We start from the raw sequence: 20078 nt of genomic DNA on the forward strand, positions 1-20078 counted from the left end.
CAACTCAAATAAACCAGAAACACACAGGCTCACTTGTATAATGGGCTGGGAACCTCCACTCTGCACTGGAAGCCGTTCTCAGTCTCTTCCACCACAAAGGTATCACAGGGTTCGTCTGCGCAGTCACCAGGGCCTAGCAGGAAAAAAAAAAAAATCAACAGACCTTGTACAACCCCTGTAAAGTTTGGCAGCGCTTTATGTAGGACAATAGTCTCACAGCTGCCTTCTCTCAAGGTTAAATAAAGGAAGAAACAGACTCCCTTCCATTGCAGCTAATGCTTTTTATTTCACCTTACTACCAGCTCAAGAAAACATAATGATTGCTTTCAGATCCTCCAGGGGCGGAAGGCAGAAGAAAGCAGTAGTTACAGCCCAGGTTTCCTCTCAGCTGGAAGTTGTGCAGCTACCCAGTGGGAGTGGTCTCCTCTCCTGGCAGGGTGGAAGCCACCAGCCTATTCAGAGACCCAAACAGGAATGTAGGGTCACAGAAGGACACAAATAAAAGGTGAGGATAGGTTTGGTTCAAGAGTTTTGGAAACACAGAGAAATTCTCACACCCTCGGCACGGGGCAATGGATGCACCTTTCACCCGTGGGCCGTTCAGTCGTGCCTGTTAGGACCAAAGACGACTTCTAGAAAGAGGCTGCGGTTTCTGTCTCCCCTCCAACACCCACCAGGGTGAATCTGGGTGGCAAACAGCTTATTAAAGCTTTGTTCAGTCTGCTGAAAGGCAGGGTGGAGGGAGAAACAGGACACAACGGCCACAACTCTTTCTGTTTGAGAAGTAACAGCTGAGCTTTTCTGGGCCCACAATTCATGCAGAACTACAACAAACATGCAGGCAGAAAGATAAAGTAAAATACATCGGAACAGGAAGAATTTGTCTCCCAAAATAGGTAACACTTTCCAAAAGCCACATTATAAGAGGCCAGTTCTTCAAGTGGGAAACACTGCAAGGACAAAGAATCTCCAGTTTCCACTCCTGCCGTATCTGCAAATAATCACACTACTGAAAAGAGAGACAATGCAGGAACCTGGGGAAAACAGATCTATGGAGCTTGGTTTTTTCCCCTCTTTACTGGAGAGCTTTCACAGTCAGCAAACATAACTGACAGTCAGCAGCAGAGTCACCCAAACCCACATCAGGCAACTGGGATCCCATCCACTCTTGGGTCAGCAGGATCCCCGGGGACCAATGCAAAGCGTTTCTCTCCCTCTTGAACACCTCAAGGGCGAGTCCTTGTGCATATAAAGACATCGGAAACAACACTAAGAGATCTCCGTGTCCCCAGTGTCAACGCTTTCACCTGTAGTACGTGCCAACAGCACCACGGTCACCCATCATGCAGCACTCTTTACCTGCAAAGAAATCCTGCTCCTCCTCGTGCTGGTACGGCTGCTCTTGAATGAGATTCTTCCTGTACACTCGCCCTTCGATCCTTATCAGGGTGGGCCGCAAAACGTCCATCCTGCTCCTCCTCCTGATGCAAAAGCAAAGACAGCTTTGCAAACTGATGCCGAGGTATTCTGAGATTTCCTCGTGGATAATTTGTAAGAGGCGTCGGGGGAGCCCTGAGGGGCTCAGCAGTTAAGGGCGAGGTCTATGCCTCCAGATGAGCAATAACTCCTCCTGTATAGAATCAAAGAATGTCAGGGATTGGAAAGGACCTCAAAAGATCATCTAGTCCAACCGCCCCGCCGGAGCAGGAACACCCAGACGAGGTTACACAGGAAGGTGTCCAGGCAGGTTGGAATGTCTGCAGAGGAGGAGACTCCACAACCTCCCTGGGCAGCCTGCTCCAGGCTCTGCCACCCTCACCGTGAAGAAGTTTCTTCTCAAATTTAAGTGGAACCTCCTGTGTTCCAGTTTATACCCATTGCCCCTTGTCCTATCACTGGTTGTCACCGAGAAGAGCCTGGCTCCATCCTCATGACACTCACCCTTTCCATATTTATAAACATCAATGAGGTCACTCCTCAGTCTCCTCTTCTCCAGCTCAGAGCCCCAGCTCCTCAGCCTTTCCTCACACGGGAGATGCTCCACTCCCTTCAGCATCTTCGTGGCTGCGCTGGACTCTCTCCAGCAGTTCCCTGTCCTTCCTGAACTGAGGGGCCCAGAACTGGACACAATATTCCATACAAGAGACTCCAGAAAGGTGATACCTTCTCGAACTTTACTTCACTCATTCAAAGACTAATTTTATAAGAACTTACAAGCATACTCTTTGGCAGCTCGTAAAGCACAATCAAGTAAAACCTGGAAATTTAAGCAACATTAAGAAACGGAATGAAGCGGGTTTTTTGCCCCTGCAAGAAGGTCAGCGGCTGACCGCTGCTCTCCCTGAAACTCACGGCTTTTAGCTAAAACCCACTGCGGCCTCAGTCAATGTGCCTTTTTAGCACCATTCAGGCTTCCAAACGGTTTAATCTCGTCATTTTCCACAGCTGCAGACTGACGAGACCCCAGCCTCTCGCAAGGAATCCCCCACAACACAGACCAAAACACCTGCTGTCCTCCACTGGCTTCTCAAAGGAGCTTTTTGAAAGCAAACAGTTCCCCGGATCTGCTCGGAGGGTGCCCAGGGAAGGGAAACAAAATGGGGTTGGCAGCAGCTGGTGTCAGTGGTTACACCTTCCGCCCTCCACCTCGGAACGCCACGGTAAATTTGAGGGCGTACGCATAAAAATCTGATGCTACCCTGCATTGTTCCAAAGGATATTAGAAACGTGGGGCGCGGAGTTAAACTTTTTTACGGTGGAGAACATCCGACGGTGCAAAAGCAATGGGGTGAGAAGCAGCAGCCGCCTGTCACAGACTTCACATCTTTGGTGCTTAAATTTCTGTGTTTACTGAAATGAACATTGGATATGGCAGCTCGCCTTGTTTCTAAAACAGGAATTTCTGTTCGCTAGAAAGCAAAGGCTCCACCAAACAGTTCACCTTTGTCAGAAGGGCCACCTGTCCGCTACCACAACCTGACGGGAAAACATGAAAAGCTTGCCTTTTGAAGGTGAACTTATGCTAAATTGGGTTTATTCTGTGCAGCGACGTGAAGTTCAGAAGGTGAAAACCCCACCTTCCAAAATGGCTTACAGCCGCCTGAGCTCACATCTAAATAAAAAGGCAGCTCAAGGGAAGTGCCGATGTGAACCACGCACAGAGGAAGACACCACAAAAAACTCACGCCGTTGCTGACTCTTTTTTTTTTTTTTTTTTTTTTTTGTTTCCACTGAGGCGTGCTTTTTCTTTTTTAAATCACAGAGCTGGTGCCAATTCCCCTCGCACTCCAGCCCCGAGGAGCCGCGGAACGGCCAGGCCGCGGCCGTTGCCATGGTTACCCCCCCCCCCCACGCCGGAAGTAGGAAGCGGCACGGCGCGCGCCCGCCCGCCCCAGCATGCACCACGAGCGCGATCACGCGCGCCGCCTGCGCCAAGCCGTCCGGGCGCCCAGGTGAGGTTCGGAGCGGCCGCAGCGCCCCGGGCGCGGAAGGGACGCGGCCCGGGAGGAGAAGTGCGCTCGGTTGAGCGGGGCGGCGGGAGAGGCTCACTCACCGGGAAGCAGCTGGCTACGGAAGCCGGGGAGGGGCCGTGGAGAGAGAGAGTGAGAGAGGGCGGGGAGCGGCGGGGCCTGGGGCGGCGCATGCGCAGCGGCGCCTCCGAGGCTGCTGCCCCGCTGGGCGGTTGTGGGCAGGCGGTGTGCGGCGCATGCGCAGCGGCGCGCCTGAGGCTGCTGCCCCGCTGGGTGGGTGTGGGCAGGCGGTGTGCGGCGCATGCGCAGCGGCGCTCCTGAAGCTGCTGCGCCGCTGGGCGGGTGTGGGCAGGCGGTGCCCCGCGCATGCGCAGTGCGGCAGCCGCCCCCCAAGCTGGCGGAAGCTCAGGCCATGGCTGGCCAGCCCCCTCCTTCGTGTTTGCCTCAGCCTGCTTAAAATGAAGACCTTCCTGCAATACCTGGGAGCCCGCCAGCGGTTTGCGAGCCCAGCCCCACTCCTTTTACTTCCCCCACGAGCGAGGGGCTTGATGAGCAGGGTGTTGCTGGACATACCGGAGCCATTTTAAAGGTTTCTTTTATCTCGGCTTTTTCCTTCACAGCCCGTAAGTCCCCGGCCTCTTGTGAGCTGCTGCGCCGTTTTGTGTTACACGTGGTAAATGAAACAACCTTGAGCTTCGCTATGAACAAACACACAATTCCCATTTCCAGCCTCCTAAAACCCCGTTTTCTCCACTAAATCCTCTAGTGCTTTCCAAAGACGCTCTGTGCGTAGCCTAAAGAGCCTGCAAAAGCGTATTAAATAGGCACAATAAATTTATCCAACGGGCAGGATAATTTGGAAACTATAATAAGTGGTTTTGAGGAGTAGCAAGTGACAAGTGACAGCTTTTTTACTATCGGAGAGGTATGTGTCAAGTTTCAAGTACTGCATCATGACAAAGGCACAGCCAATAACTTTTAAAAGCAAGGCTGAGATAAGGGCGATGCAGGAATCCCAGAATGTCAGGGGTTGGAAGGGACCTCAAAAACTCACCCAGTGCAATCCCCCCGCCGGAGCAGGAACACCCAGACGAGGTTACACAGGAAGGTGTCCAGGCGGGTTGGAATGTCTGCAGAGAAGAAGACTCCACAACCTGCCTGGGCAGCCTGGGCCAGGCTCTGGCACCCTCACCGTGAAGAAGTTTCTTCTCAAATTTAAATGGAACCTCCTGTGTTCCAGTTTATACCCATTACCCCTTGTCCTACCATTGGTTGTCACCGAGAAGAGCCTGGCTCCATCCTCATGACACTCACCCTTTATATATTTATAACCATGAATGGGGTCGCCCCTCAGTCTCCTCCAGCTCCAGAGCCCCAGCTCCTCAGCCTTTCCTCACACGGGAGATGCTCCACTCCCTTCAGCATCTTCGTGGCTGCGCTGGACTCTCTCCAGCAGTTCCCTGTCCTTCTTGAACTGAGGGGCCCAGAACTGGACACAATATTCCAGATGAGGTCTCACCAGGGCAGAGTAGAGGGGCAGGAGAACCTCTCTGACCTACTGACCACCCCCCTTCTAATCCACCCCAGGTGCCACTGGCCTTCCTGGCCACAAGGACACAGCGCTGGCTCATGGTCATCCTGCTGTCCACCAGGACCCCCAGGTCCCTTTCCCCTACACTGCTCTCTAATAGGTCATTCCCCAACTTATACAGGAACCTGGGGTTGTTCCTACCCAGATGCAAGACTCTGCACTTCCCCTTGTTCTATTTCATTAAATTTTTCCCCTCCCAACTCTCCAGCCTGTCCAGGTCTTGTTGGATGGCAGTTGGATGGAGGCGACCAGGTTTGTGCCGTGCAGGTGGACGGGTGCTCAGCCGCTGCCGCTTTAGGTCAAGTGCGGCATTTTAAAAGCAAAAGCTCGTTTGGGGGGACGCAGAACGCAGCTGCTGCACGTGAGGCGCCGCATGGCTCCGCGCAGGATGCAGCGCTGGAACTGGCAGTCCCGCGGGCTTCCAGGTTTTATAAGGCAGCAGGGCTTTTTTTTTTTTCTGTGTTTGTGCTACTGGAAGCAAGTCAAAAAGAGAAAAAAAAAAATGTATGACCCTGGGGAGCGGGAACAGCGCCAGGCAGCTGACGGCCAGCGAATTTAGGCCAGTGACCTGTGCCAGGTTATTTTTACGCACGCTCCGATCGTTCCCAGGCCCCTTTGTCCGTGGGGTGGGAGCGGGGGTTACTTTCAGCTTCTGGGTGCCACCACGTGGTGTGACAGCCAACTGCTCCCGTCCCCGCAGGCAGGGCGGCCTCAAGCCACCAGCGCTTCGAGGCCGGGGAGCCAGGAAGCCAGGGAGGCAGCCCAAAACTGCACTCGCTGTCTCTTCCTGCCCCCTCGTCGCCTTCACCTGTGGTCAGATCCATGTGCAGTCACTGGCTTTGCGCCCTGGGAATCTCCAAGGTGCCCCTTCTAACTCTGCTTTTTGTTCTTCCAGGCTGGGACGGGGTGACATGGCAGCTTCTTCCTCGTCGTCTTCAGCCGGCGGAGTCAGCGGCAGCTCCGTAACGGGATCGGGGTTCAGCGTTTCGGACCTGGCGCCGCCCCGAAAAGCCCTCTTCACGTACCCCAAAGGAGCCGGGGAGATGCTGGAAGGTGATTGCTCCTGCCTTTCTCCTTCCCCGCTCTTCCTGGTGTGCAGGCAGACCTGCAAGGGAGTTGCCAAGCTTGGCACCCCGCTGCCTTTTTGGATTTTAGCTGGAGGGAGGAAGGAAGCACTGGGGCTTGGGTAGGTCCTGAGCAGCCCCAGCTCTCCCACCAGTTGGAAGGGATTTTTCTGGCGGTCACCTGGTTTTTAGCTCCATGAGAACACTTCAGACGAGGAAGTGATCCACCTGAAAGGGAACACGACAGTGTTAATAGCTCATTGTTAGCCAATCCTTTGATGTCAGGCAGGAATTACTGTAAAGATAGCTGAGGCAGGAGTATTTTTCTTGGCAAAACACGTTCTGGGGTTGGATTTGACTGGGCTGGTACAGGAGGCAGCTTGTCTCCCTGTTGGCCAGGAAACGTAGGGCTGTTTTTTGCCTTCGACCCAAGTTAAAACCTCACCACAGAGGTCTGTGAGGGCATAAATCAGGACTAGACCTCTCTTATAATCCTTCGAGGCTGAGCACTTTCCCCTTTTTGGCTCACTCTTGTCAGGGCGTTTCTCCAGGGCCACTGGGAGAGGGTCAGGGCTCTGATCCAGCGCGGATTCTTGCATTTGGGCGCCAGCGCCCTGCCACCCGCTTCTCGGTGGGGTTTCCTGAAGGAGGACCCAGGCACAGCGCAGCTGCACGTCCCTGCCCCTGGTCTGGGTGCGGGAGGAAGGGCAGGTCCTCCAGATGACGGGGTTAAGCTAAGGTCCGTCTGTCTGTCCACTCCCCTTGAACTTCCCGTGTCAGGATGCTGCCCGCTTGACCACGCGAGCTGGAAGTTCTGCAGCTCAGAAGTGACCGCGTCCCCGTAGAGATGAACGCGGCGGCACAGCGCAGCTGCGAACTGATCGCTACCTCATTTAATGACTGTTTTTATGACACGTTAGAGCCCATATGCCAGTCTATTGAAGTAATTATGACTAAAAGCTTGCTCACAGAACGTAATGAGCCCTCAAAACAAATTAAAATAATGAAGCGCTTCATGTGTTACCAAATAGACAGGCAGCTGTTCCTCCCGAGAGCCACTCAGCGGGACGGTCGGCTTGGGGAGGGAAGAATTTGGAAATAGCATGGGGCAGCACCAACATGGCATTTTGGCAGCCTGCGAGAGGATGCTCTGAGCACGGCAAAACTCCAGCTGTTCCCACTTACCTGGGGTTCACCTTCGCATTTGATTTTCCAGGGCCAGGGCCTGTTACTACTCTTTGAATTTGCTTCTCTTCCTCGTTTTTACGGCATGGAGCTTGTACTTCCTTTTGCTCCGGGCTGACCTATTTACCAGGAACACGGCAGTTCGTCTGCTGTGAGTGGCAGCAACACCTAAACGCTCTCCCTGTAAAAAGAAGCTTTAGGTTAGCTTTTTAATTTCTGAGATAAAAGGTGACAGACCGATTCTTTTGTCAGGCAGGTGCTAGTGGGGTAGCTGCATACCAGTTTCCCCTTCAAAAATCCCCACTAACTGACTGATTTTTATTGTTACTTTAACTATCTTGCTTGTTTTTAAATAAACCCTTAGGTTTTAGGGGCTTTTTTCAGCACACGATTAGCTATGTATTCCAGAGTGATTTATTTCTAAGGCAGTTGTGCTATCAGTTATTGACTTAGATGGCTAGATACACATTATTTGAAATCCTTTATGCGGGGTTTTGGTCTAAACCTGTGGGAAATCATAAAGTATTATAAGGACACAAGCATCTGAACCCCGAGGGAGGCAGAGACTGCTGTAATAGTAGCCAGCTTCTCCTTAGCTTACCTTCTATTTAAAATAGGCTAAAATCGCTTGACAAGAGGGGATGTAACAGTATATCAGCCGGGACGTCTTCCAGGTGGCGCAGCCGTTCCCCCGCGGCACCAGGAGCCGGCCAAAGCCCCGCACAGGATTTGATCGCGGGGTGGAAACATGAGCAAGGCACCCTCAGCAGAGGTGAAAGCGGCGGAATGAGGCAAGTGGGGAAACCCACACCTCAAACATAAAAATAGCAAGTCGGCGGGACTCGGCTAAGGCTGCTCAGTCTTAAAACTTTCAGATTAAACCACCTCTCTTTTTTCTGTTTACAGATGGCTCCGAAAGATTCCTCTGCGAATCTGTTTTCAGCTATCAGGTTGCATCTACGCTAAAGCAAGTGAAACACGGTAAGCACCCAAGCGCCGTCTATTTTAACTGCCTGTTGATGGGGAAGATGGCAGGGGAGCGCAGAGAAAAGGCTGACATGTTCTCAGGTGCCAACCACAAAAAAGCAGAGTAGCCTTTTTAAGTTGGCGGATTAACGCTAAGTCAGGCCATCGTTGAGTCCTTTTGCAAGCCCTATGCAAAGCAACGGGAACCCACACAGCCTGGGTGGGAACAGGCTGGGCCTTTCGATGCTTGTTTATTCCATCGCTGTGTGCCGTGCAGCCTTTGCAAGAGGTGAGGCCAGAAGAGGAGGTTATATGGGCAGGAAACGCCCACGCTCTGATCTTGGCCCAGCGCTGACTGTCTCTTCGGCCTCGGGCAAAGAGACACTTGATTCCACCTTTGCCTCTCTGCCGAGCCCTCGTGACACCAGCAGGGTCAAGCGAGGTTGGAGAGGGATGTACAGGTGCCTGGTGTGGCACAACGGGGCTGACTCCGCTCCAGAACTCCCCAGAAAAGAGCTTTACATCTTGTTTGAGCTTCTGCTTCCCTCCTGGGGCTTTCACCCGCGCCCAGGTGCCTGTAACTGAACGACGGGCTTGACTGCACGGCAGCGTGTGTTCCCGAGACAGTGGGCAGAGCTCAGCACCAGATCTGCTGCTTGAGGGTCACGTCCTTTCTTGTCAGCTAGAATGAATACTTCCACGTCTTGTCTCAGACCGGCGAGGTTTCCTGTCTTCCACCAGCGAGGGTTGCCAGGAGGAGGTCTGGGGGCGTGCAGCAGCTTGCAAGGCCGTGATTCTGTATTTTTGAACCGAAAAGCAAAGCTGAACTTCAGAGCTGTTGTTTCCACGGTGCCAGTGCTACTGTGGCTGTAGCTATTGGGGGCTGCTGTGCAGACTGGCACCCTGATGGGCACCAGCCTTTGAAACTGGTTTGTGGAGCACCTTGGAAGGAAAGGGAAAGGCTTAAAAAAAGATCGAGGTCATAGTTTTTTTGGCTTGTTTGTTTGGCAGTTCCCAAAAGCACTCGGTTGCAAGAGGTGGAGTGAGAACAGTCCCTCTTAAAAGCACCCACTGCTGCAGTCAGCATAAATCATGTGCATTTTATGTTACGCCTCTTGCTAGTATGATGGCTGTTAAACTTCCAGCAGAACCAAGAGCAGAAGGGCTGTTCTTATCTCTCGACCACCACAGCTCAATTAATTGGAAATGGAGCCTGCGTGCCCCATGCACAACCAGTTTTAAATAAAGTTGAGAGGAAGAAGTTGTCTCTGGGATCCCCAAGGAGGCAGCCAGTCTCTGCGCAGGGACCTTGGTGTCATTAGCATCCTCTGATTGCAAAGCCTTTCTGCTCCAGCCACCCAAGTCCTCCTCAAAGGCCCTTCATTAAAACGAGGAGCTCCTCGCGCTGCACCCAGCTCCACCGTGGGCTGACCAGGCTCTCTGAACTTCTCTGTTCTTTCGCACTATAAATATTTATGCTAAAGAAATGAGCTTCATCCTGGTTTCACCCCCATACGCTAATCAGCCTCGTGCTTCCCTGTTAGGACTTGAATTTACACGGCACGGGCAGGGATGGGTAAATACACATTTGGCGCTGGACGAGGCAGAAAAGCCTGTCCCTGTTTTCTCCTGTGATCTGGCGAGGTCTCACGGTTCACACAGCGCGTCATGTGGAGTGGGTTTGTATTCAAATCGGCTTGGTGGGTTGGTTTTTTTTTTTATTCTGCTCTCTTCCCCATCGACAGCTGGGAATTGGCATCTAATTGAAAGGTTTAATTGCACTGTCACTGCAAACCACAGTTACCTTTGAACTTCTCGCAGATCAACAAGTCGCACGGATGGAAAAACTAGCCGGGCTGGTGGAAGAGCTGGAGGCAGATGAGTGGAGGTACAAGCCAATAGAGCAGCTCCTGGGATTCACTCCCTCCTCGGGCTGAGCGTGTCTGGATCGCTGCTGTCAGGGAACAGAAGAAAAACATTCTCTGGCCTGGCTTCAAAACACACCCCATTTATCAGGATGCTGACAGCTGCAGGACTGGGCTTTTTTTTTTTTTCAATTTGAGAGTGGGGATCCCCCATAAAGCTGCCAGTAAATGGAAATAATGGGATTCTCTAAGTCCTCTGTGGCCTAACAGCCTGGCACGCCTCAGTTTCTGTAACTTAGAAGGTTGGATAGGTTTTACAGAGCTCGGAGAATCACCGGATTGTTTACAGAGGGGGGAAGAGTTGCTGTGGGGTGGCGGGGAAAGCAACCCAGTGACTCCTTCTGGCTTTTCCCCAGCGCATCTTTGCCACTGAAGCCGGGTCTCTGTAGAGCAGAGGTACGACACCCTGCCCGAAATGCTTTTCAGCCAGCCCTGGATGCTGGTTTTGAGGGGTGAACAGGACAAAAAACATCCTGGGTCAGCTGACAGGGGGCAAACGGTGCCATTTTCTCCAGAGGTACCTTGTGTATGGCCAAAGCTGTTTTCTCTCCATTTCTCTTGTGTCTGCACAGTGAGTGCTGGGAGGACACTGCTGTATCTTTCATACCCTGAAACTCGTTTTCCTCCCTATTATGTATTAGCTTGCTCTACGATAATAAAATAATTCTGTCTTTGAAACCATTTATCTTTTCAAAGCTTGGTGCAAGGGGGGTCTGATGAAAGAAGCAATCTGCTGTTGGGGAGGTAACAGGAGCTTTAATGAAACTCGGTGGCAGCTCGGATGTTACAATGGTCAACTTAAGATCAATTTAAAAAAAACCCCAAGCTCTCAGAGGAACCAAACCACACTTGCTTTACACTCAAAACTGGATTGATTTAAATCAGATTTTAATCCTGGTTTAACTCTGCCAGGAGAAATCCCTTATTTAAATCCACGCATTTTAATCATCTTGTTTTTCAGCTGTACTTCACTTCTGTTCTCGAGGGGAACTGGATTTGTGTTTCCTGGCATAACCATTTCAACATGTTAATTTTCCATCGATAGGAGCCTTACCACCACGTTTTGGCTAGCTAGCAGGGGACAGCCTCAGCCCTATATTTAAGCAACTGTACAACTCAATGCTCCAAATGCCTGATTCTGCCATTTTTAACATCTTATTGATGAGATGATTTTTATTTTCACTCACTATTTCAGTCCAGCTACACCTGGATTGAAACAGATTCCTTTGAATCCATGCACCACCAATTTGTGTTAGTTAAATCTACAGGGAAAAAGTTCTGTGTTCGTTTGTTTATAAATTAGTTCTAATATCAAGCAGCTTGTCGTGATCCAGACCTGGTCTCTGGGAGCCCAAAAGCCAGTCCTGATCTGCAGAGGTAGCCTAGTTCCAGCTTCGCACCCATGGAAATTCACTCTACGGTGTCTGATACCGTGTCCGGGTGTTCTCATGTAAGGCTACGGCTCGGCTCAGCCGTGTCCCACGCGACTCCCCCGTGCACTGGCCTGGAAAACCTCCTCCCCGCTCCTGGAGAGCCGCCAGCCCCTGCTCCACGGGGCCTCCCGTGCAGCCAGCAGGTCCTCGGCCACTATCACTTGAAACGTGATGGCATTCGGTGCTAAAACTCCATCCTGGATGGGGTTATTTTGAAAAGAAGAGAGCTTTTCAATCATTTCTATCAACAACTTGTTTGTTTGGTTTATATCAGCTATTTTTTTATCCTGCTTACTCCAGCCACCTAAACTAACTTTGGCCAAACTTGCCAAAAATACCACCCCCCCCGTATCATGACAATATCGCGGGGTTTGGGAACAGAGCCGTGCGCCTTCTGCCACCAATCACACAGCAGCGCCCCAAAACCGCATTGCTCACGCCGATCCCACCCGCTCGCCCACCCTACGTGCCACAATGGGCATCGCCAGACGCAGAAAGAGCCTTTTTACTTTTCGATGCAAAATTTTTCCACTCCGCCAGCCCCCCGGGGACACTGGGGATCGGCGCCTGCGGCTCTGCCAATGAGATGCAGCGCCCAAGCATCACCCAGATCTCCCTGCAAGTCCAGTCTGTGCCGAAGGGTCCAAAAAATATGATATCAGGGCCGAGATTCCCCCCCCCTCACCCTCCTCCCATTCCTTGTTTTCCAGCCGTTTCTGGGCTGGATGGAGCAGGAGGAGGGAACGGCCCCGGCTCTGTGCCCTACATGGCTTGTTTGTATGTGCGCCCAGCACCAAAATAGACACATGTGTGAGCGCCATGGGGAGGAAGTGAAAAGTTCAGCCTGTACAGTTCTACAAATGCAAAAACATCTTGTTGGCTGTTCCCTCCTCCAGCTCAGTAAACACTTCATTTGAGGCGGCAGAAACCAGAGGGATTGCTGCAGGGTACAATAAAAAAAAATAAAAAAACAACAGCGTTCCCTCTCCTCCCGATGCAGGTTTTCCTGGAAAATTCCCCAGCTGCCCGATTCCTGCTTTACTTTGCTATTCCTCCTCGGGGTTTTGAAGCACCGCCCCCCCCGCAGCTCGGGGGGTCTCAGCGAGCAGCTTGGGGGCTATTTGGTGGCTGCAGCTGGGAGCAGCGCAGCGGGGGGAAGGGAAACCATCAACTGCGAGCAAAAGTTGATGCGAGGAGGGGAGGGAAAAATAATTAAAAAAAAAAAAAGCTGAACAAAGAGCCCTGTTCAGGGCTGCTGGTTGGTTTTCCTGTGGGTGCTCGCAGCAGAACGTTCTGTACCGGCGCGCAGGCCCCGCTCACGCCTCCCCGGCTCCTCGCGCTGCTGGCCGTGGCCCCAGCACTGGCCATGGAGCCAAGGCACGCGCTCGCCTCGCCAAAAAAACCCACCAAGCCTGCAGGAGCAGGAGGCGGCACCCCAAAAAACACCGGCTCCCGGTTTTTGCCTGGGACATGGCAAAAGCATCCAAGCGGAGATTAATTTTGCAGCCCCCACCCTGCAAACGGGCACGGTGCCCGCCTGGCACTCGGCATCTCAGCTGCCAAAACCCGTCCACCATCCTCCCCGGGTGCATGCTCCCCGTTTCACCCACACGCCACGGGCGGGCAGCCTGCCTGCAGCTGCCTGTCCCGGGGAACGAGAGACGGGCCTGAAAGGTTCTGGCTGCGGCGCAGATGTGCCCGGCCGTCGGCGTGCCGGGACCTGCCGCCGCATCCCCCCCAGCCCGCTGCTCGCCTGCCGGAGCTGCCCACGGGCTCGGCACGGTGCGCAGGGTGACCCCTCGTGCGCCCGTCACCCCCCGCCACGACCCAGAATGGAGCCAGAGAGGGTGCAAAGGGCACCCACACTGCAGGCATTTAGGGGACACCCTGAAAACAGGTGTCTGCACAGCTCAGCCCCCTCGCTACGTTCCCCACATGAATGCTTAGCCACGGGGGATCACACCAGCCTCTGTGCCAACCTGGCTGGCAATCATATGCCAAAATAACACTTAAATCTACCTAAAAGTGGCTTTTGGGGCCACAGAGAACTAACGAGGATGGGGACTGAGCCAGGGACAGCGGCAGCCGCCCTGTGGGGCAAGGAATTTGTCCCCCGGCATACGTGGGGCACGGTTTGTACCCGACGTGCGGCAGAGCACTCGCTGAGCCCCTGTGCATCTCCTCCCTTCCTCCTCCTCCTCCTCCCCAGCCCGCTCCCCCTGAAGCGCTGCAAAACAGCTGAGCTCAGCACATCCCGGGCAGGGGCCCAGCCAGGACCCTCCCAAACACCAGCCGCCCCCGCCGGCTCCTGCTTAACCCTTTGCAAAGCCAACCGGGCTGGAAATCTGAGTGATCGAGCAAATCTTATCAAGGCGGGGGCCTGTCCAGAAAGTTTCATCCATCATCCTGAAGCCCCCTTTGACGGTTGGGCGGGGGTAAAGAGACGCTGCTCGGCCACAGAAATCACGCTGGGTTTACTCCAACGTTTCCCAGGGAGGGGAAGCGCAGAGATTACTAATACTGGAGTTACAACTTTGCTTTCTAGCCCCAAACTGTTGCTAGAGGCTCTGCTGCAGAAAAGCAGCCTGGGTCACAGTCTCTTTTTGGGAAGGAAAACAAGCTGCCAACCCCGAAACACCTCGTCTCCCAGCAGAGGCATGAAAATGCAACATCACGTTACAATTATTATATTTCGGAGATCAAAAATTACGTTTCACTTTAAATCTTGCTGTCACACCAGAGGCTGCTCGCTCCCCTGCCTACCAGGCGGTGTTATGGCAAAGAAAGAAAAATATTTATGCTCGGCTTCAGAATTCAAGCTTATTTTTAGCAAGGCGCCTTCCCTGTGGTCTTTTACCTCTTTTTCGTTTATTTGCTCTTTTCCCCGTTTTGACCCCAAAGCCAGCAGTTCCTCATCTATTTTCAGTCTCACCCAGCAAACATTTATACCAACGACTTGGTGGTTGTGGGGAGAAAAAAACCCCAGGAGCTAGATTTTGTTAAAAACAGGATCCCAAGCACCATCCAACTGTTTCCAAGCACCCGTGTGCATATTTTGCTGTATTGCATGTGGAGCCCGCAAATATCGGTGTATATTTTTACCAGCTGGGGTTGAGGTTTGTTCATTTTTTTGTCCCCAAAAATCAGAGCGGTAGCCTTGCATGCCAGGGCTTGTTCCCAGCTCCCCACGCATGCCCTTTGCAGCGCGGCTCCCCGGGATGCTACCTGCTCCCCCAGCTTGGACCTCTGCTCCTGAAACGGCGACAGATTCGAGCCCCACTTCCCCTAAAAAGCAAGTTCCCCATGTTAGTGGGATCCCCAGACCCTTTGCACCCACCACCATGCAGCTCTTGGATGGGAGGATTTGTCCCTGTCTCCCCCGCACTGCAAAGGTCACAGGTGGTGGGTGCGACACTGGCGCGGGGGCCTGTCCCCCTCGCTCCCAGCCGGTTTGCTCCGCGCTGTGTTTATGGCTGAGCTGTTATCAATCTCTGCTCGAGAAGGACAGTATCCAAGATAGCTCCCAGAGTGACTTCAGAAGTGTGCTCAGCTCCTCCGATAAAGCTGCAGGCAGCACGGTGGGAGGACAAACAAAGCTCTTTATCGCCAATTAATGGGCCTTCGCCTCCCCGCGCTCCTCAGGGTCTGGCTTTGGAAAGGTCACGTACGCAGAGGCCGGCATGCATGGGCCTGTGAGGGGGGACACGCTTGCAGAGCAGCGGGCTCAGAGGAGGACACTGTGTCACCCCCATTTTATGGGACTGCTGGGGGAGGCAGCTGGGGGTTCCCCTCAGCCTGACACTGAATAAACCCCCATGCCAGCCCAGCCATGCCCAGCTCTCGCCTCCCTCAGCACCGATTTTTAACACATTTCACTCCCACAGCCCTTATTTTCTGAAGAAACCCGGCCGCCGCCAGCCGATGGGACGGTGGCACCTGGTGACCCACAGCGCCACCGGCCTGGGGCTCCGGGTTGGGTTCGTAACCCGCAGGGGCGACCGTGAGCCGGTCACCGGGATCTGGCAGCGGGACCGGGCCCGGCACACAAACACGGTCTGCAAGGCGAGGGCAACCAGCGGGCACGTTCAAAACGGCACATCTGAAACCCCGCACGGCTCCCTCACCTGCCGGCTGGTTCTGCGCCAGCTTCACAACCCAGAGAGGCGTCAGGGAACACCACGGACAGGGGCACAAACCTGCCATGGCCTGTGTCTCCCTGGCTGCTGCTGTCCTGACCGCAACGTGTCTGCGGCCTGGGGTGGGCTCAGGGCCCGGGGGTGCCTGCGGCGAGGCCCAGGCCCGGGCTGGGCCGTGAGGGGAGGGCCGGGGTGAGGCCCAGACCCCAGCCAGGCCGTGAGGGGCTGAGCCCCGGGCTCTCTGCGGCTGGCCTGGGGGTGAGGCCCAAGCCATGAAGGGGTGCCAGGCGGGCGGGGGAGCCCGCTGGGCGCTGCCGAGGGCGGCGGGCGGGTCGCCCCGGCCCGGCCCCCCTGACGCAACCCCCGGCGGCGTTTGCAGGGGCCGAGCCGAGCGGAGCCGAGCGGAGCCGAGCGGCGGGCAGGGGGCGGGGCCTCCCGCTGTCACCGGGCAGGAGAGACGCCGCGGACGTGCCCCGCGCTCCCATTGGCGGGAGCGGGCCGGAGGGGCGGGGCCTGCCGTTCGGCCGCTATATAAGGCGGGCGGGGGGCGGCTGGCGCAGCAGAGCGCTGGAGGAGCGGTCATGCGTGGGCTGTGGGAGCGGCTGGCGGGCGGCGAGCGGGGCCGGCTGGAGACCTCCGACTGCGAGTCGTTGGGCAGCGCCTCCGGCTCGGAGGGAGGTGAGTGAGGGTTGCCGTGGGAGGGAGGCCCCTCCTGAGGGGACATTTGTGAGAGCCCTGGGGTCCCTTTGAGGGATGTGGGGTCTTTCAGGTGGGTGCGGGTCCCTGAGCAGAGGGGGTGTGGTGCCAAGCCCCTCTACCCCAGTTCCACCCCCAAACCCCTGGGCTTGATGTTCACCCAAGCCCCCAGCCCACCCCTCCCTGGTGCTGACCTGCCTCCCGTCCTCTCCGCAGATGCCGAATACGCCGATGGGGCCTCCCTGCCGGACCTGGACCTGCTGCATGACCCCGAGGACGAGCTGCTGTGCTCCAACCTGATGGACCTGGTCCAGGCCACGCTGGGCAGAGCCCCGCTGGGCGCCAAGCGCTGCTCCCGGCTGCTGATGCCGGCCCAGCTGCTGGCGCAGGTGAGGACGGAGCTGCTGCGCCTGGCCTGCAGCGAGCCCTGCGGGCTGCGCGGGGCCCTCCTGGACCTCTGCGTGGAGCACGGCAAGGCCTGCCACGACGTGGGGCACATCACTGTGGACCCCGCCGTGGTGCCCACCTTCCAGCTCACCCTAGTGCTGCGGCTGGACTCCCGCCTCTGGCCCAAGATCCAGGGACTCTTCGCCTCGGGGCCGGCGTTCGCGCCGCTGAAGCTGAGCACGGGTTTCAGGGTCATCAAGAAGAAGCTGTACAGCTCCGAGCAGCTGCTCATCGAGGAGTGCTGACGGGAGAAGCGACTTACCCAAGTGCTTCGGAAGAGCCGGTTAGAGCGTGGCGGCTCCTGGCAGCTGCTGTAGTTTAGGTTAGGCTGGAGTAGGGCTGTAGGTGGAAGTAGTTTGGGCAGGCAGAGGTCCCTGCGGGGTGCCTGCCTGAGCCGGGGTGTCCCCGATGCGGAGTGGACCAGGATGCAGGTCACTTCACGCTGTCGATGATTGTGGGATGATTGCAGCGAACACGTCCCCGGACGCGGCAGCGGGGCTGCTGGGGGGGCGGGGGGCAGATGGTCTCCTGTTGGCTGATTAATTATGTTTTTTTGTAACAAAGATTGTAATCAATGGGGTTTCTGGGGGGAGGGTGTGTGTGGGAGTGAGTGATGCTGGGCTGTGGGTCTGGATCAAAGACAAAAACCCCACTGCTGGCAACTGGGCAGCTCTGCGTGGGCTCCCAGGGAGGTGGGGGGGTCCAAAATCGTGTTGTGTCATTGATCACGAGAGGCAAGAGTGGTGGGAGAGGGGCGGGGACAGAGGGCAGGACCCCTCGCCGTGACACACCGTTGGCACTTCATTGGTTACAGTTTACACTCATACACTTGATGTTCAAGTGCAAGGTTTCCTATGCAATCATATCGGGGTGTGTTTTGTTGTGTGTTTTGTGTGGGTTTTTTTTACTTTTCTAATAAAAGCTGTTTTAATTGATAACCTCCTGTCTCCCTGTTGTCACTTGGGACTGGACAGGGATGATGCAACTGCTCCCGGCTGGCCCGAAATCCCCGCTGGCATATCTGGGAAGCCTTTCCCTGCGGTGGGAGCTGAGGGTTTGGGGAATGGGGGCGAAATCCTGCTTTTAATTACAGACCATGGGGCTGTGACTCAGAGGGGGCTGAGTCAGACCCCCGAGCCAGCCAGGTGCCTGTCCCTTGAGAAAAAGGGTCCTGGCACCTTGGCAAGGGGCTGCTGCTCCTCCCCTGGGAGCTACAGGGGTGTTTTGGGCAGAAAACCAGGAGAATCAGCTAAAATTGCAAGGGAGGGAGGTGGGGAACGTCACACCTGCCAGGGGGAAGTGGTGTCCAGCTCCAAACACACTCTGCAAAAATGAGACCAATTAGCCAAGCCTGCAATTAGAGCCACTCAGAGAAAAAGGCTTTCACTAAAGTGTAATTAAGCCGTTTGGCAAATAAAGAGCCTGCAGAAGGTGTGGGGGATAAAAACAGCCTGAAAAAAAAAAAACCCCACATTCCCATTCAAATGCCAGTTCGTTCTGGCTCAGGCTTCTGTTGGTGTCTCTTTTTATTCTCCCCCCCGCCTTGTGGACAGACAGTGACTTTTTGATAAAAATTTCAACCAAGAAAGTTGTTTCTGAAAAGGACAACCCACAACTGGAGTATTTCAAGCCAAGGCTACTCACCCGCACAAACACCACCTATGAGGAATCAGAGCAACAAGTAGGTACAGCTGGAAACACACCTTGTGCAAAAGAAGGGGGGCTCCCCTAAAATTTTGGGGATCAGGGTGTTTCTCAGAGAGTCACATGCCAGAGCATCCCCCCACCTCGTGGCAGGGTCAGGTGGTGCCCTGTGGGGTTGTCCAGCAGCAAAACCACAGACAAACCAGCCAAAGGAGCTGGAAAGGAAACTCAAAACCTGAAGATTTTTTTGCCAGATCGTGAGAGGAGCAGGTTTTGGCCCTGCCAGCACAGGACAACTCCTCAGATTTACAGCGCGGTGACGGCAGTGACATTGGCAGCTCGGGCTGTGCTGCCATCCCCTGCTGAGGCATCTCGTGTCTTGAAGCTATATATAGAGCTCCATAAATACATGTATTTTTATATATTGAGCTCCTAAGCACACAGAGGGGAACACCCTGTGCAGCAGCGTGGCCACCCCGTGTCCCCTGCCAGCCTTTCCAAGAGTGGGCAAGGGGGCTCTGCATCACATTTTTAAAAACTATTATTACGAGGAATAATCAAGGCTCTGCAGAAAACGGCAAGAAAACAAAACAAACCCACCCAAAGTCACAAAGGCGAATGTGGAGTGCCCAATAAAACCCTCTGTGTGCGTGTACACATCCCCAGAATACCCCGTGGTCACTTGGCACCTTGAGCACCCCCCAGCTGCAGGCAATGCCAGGTGAAGCTTTGCTTTTATTTCTAGCAAAATGGCCTTTCTGTGATAAATTTTGAGGGGGGATATCCAGGTCCCTGGGGTTTGGCAGCTCCCTGGAGGGTGCCAGGAACTCTCAGGGACAGGCAGGGGGATATTTTGAGACCCGGGAGGTGACAATGAGGATATTTGTGGCACCAGCATCAGCCCAGGGCTCCCAGGTGCCATCGTGGTGGCAGGGAAAGGGAGACTTTTTGGAGGCATCAGCACCAATAAGGCAAATGAGGATTTAAATCCCAGGGTTACGATAAACTCTCATATTTTGCTGCCAGAAACACTGGTGGTGAGAAGGGGGGTCCCCGTTGCTCCCTATGTGCCAGAGAAGGATGCTCGTGGGGCACCTGCCCTTCCCCTGTGCCTCCCTTCCTCTGCCTGCTGCCCCAATGAAAAGCCGGGGCTAATGAGCCGGCTGGACTAATGGGCAGCACAAATCACCCGCACCTTTGGTGAGCAGGCAGGGACCAGCACACCGCAACGCAGAGCACCTCCCATAGCTCCGGGCTGGGAATGACCCAAAACCACCCCAAAAACTGGGGTGTGGATGCACCTGATTAGAGAATTTAAAAAAAACCAAAGGAGTGAGGTCTGTGCCGGTGGCACCGGGGGGTTTTGCCTGGCAGCTGCATTGGTCCCTGCCGGACCGCCCCGGCCGACGTGCCGGCACGGGCACTGGGAGAGGCCGCGGGGCTGAGTCATCGCCACTGAGGGGAAATGAAGCGACGGTGACCTCTCAGAGAGGGGAGAAAAAAGGGAAAAGAGAGGAAAAA

The 20078-nt window shown here is 54.7% G+C and overlaps 3 protein-coding genes and 1 long non-coding RNA gene across 9 annotated transcripts in view; 2 read left to right on the plus strand and 2 right to left on the minus strand.

The window, feature by feature from the left end:
• Positions 1-3633, minus strand: part of ASCC1 (activating signal cointegrator 1 complex subunit 1) — a 36798-nt gene extending 33165 nt beyond the window's left edge. The window contains exons 1-3 of one of the 2 annotated variants that reach the window (XM_065638936.1): positions 3554-3633; positions 1360-1481; positions 34-133 (exon numbers count right to left, since the gene is read on the minus strand). In XM_065638936.1, coding sequence (XP_065495008.1) covers positions 34-133; positions 1360-1468 — 209 coding nt within the window. In that variant the 5' untranslated portion in view covers positions 1469-1481; positions 3554-3633. Of the gene's footprint in view, positions 1-33; positions 134-1359; positions 1631-3553 lie in introns of both variants that reach the window. The other variant, XM_065638935.1, reaches the window with a different exon arrangement.
• Positions 3397-10882, plus strand: ANAPC16 (anaphase promoting complex subunit 16). 5 transcript variants are annotated; one of them, XM_065638937.1, is made up of 5 exons: positions 3397-3452; positions 5957-6114; positions 8217-8291; positions 10098-10164; positions 10558-10882. In XM_065638937.1, exons 1-5 carry the CDS (start codon positions 3397-3399, stop codon positions 10655-10657), a joined length of 456 nt encoding a protein of 151 aa, XP_065495009.1. In that variant the 3' UTR covers positions 10658-10882. The 5 variants fall into 5 exon arrangements, with proteins under 5 accessions (XP_065495009.1, XP_065495010.1, XP_065495013.1 ...); XM_065638941.1 differs by lacking the exon at positions 3397-3452 and adding an exon at positions 4093-4143; XM_065638940.1 differs by lacking the exon at positions 3397-3452 and adding an exon at positions 5798-5874.
• LOC135990840 (uncharacterized) lies at positions 5858-10166 on the minus strand. Its single transcript, XR_010606465.1, has 3 exons — positions 10081-10166; positions 7311-7491; positions 5858-6353 (listed from the first exon to the last, which is right to left on the minus strand). It is a non-coding gene; the product is annotated as an uncharacterized LOC135990840 (long non-coding RNA).
• A 5452-nt stretch (positions 10883-16334) lies between the features above and the next one.
• Positions 16335-17851, plus strand: DDIT4 (DNA damage inducible transcript 4). Its single transcript, XM_065638839.1, has 2 exons — positions 16335-16448; positions 16683-17851. The coding sequence occupies exons 1-2, from the start codon at positions 16352-16354 to the stop codon at positions 17156-17158; spliced, it is 573 nt and encodes a 190-aa protein (XP_065494911.1). The 5' UTR covers positions 16335-16351; the 3' UTR covers positions 17159-17851.
• The last annotated feature ends 2227 nt before the right edge of the window (positions 17852-20078 follow it).

Source organism: Caloenas nicobarica, chromosome 7 (genome assembly GCF_036013445.1).
Source record: "Caloenas nicobarica isolate bCalNic1 chromosome 7, bCalNic1.hap1, whole genome shotgun sequence".
Classification (NCBI taxonomy): Eukaryota; Metazoa; Chordata; class Aves; order Columbiformes; family Columbidae; genus Caloenas; species Caloenas nicobarica.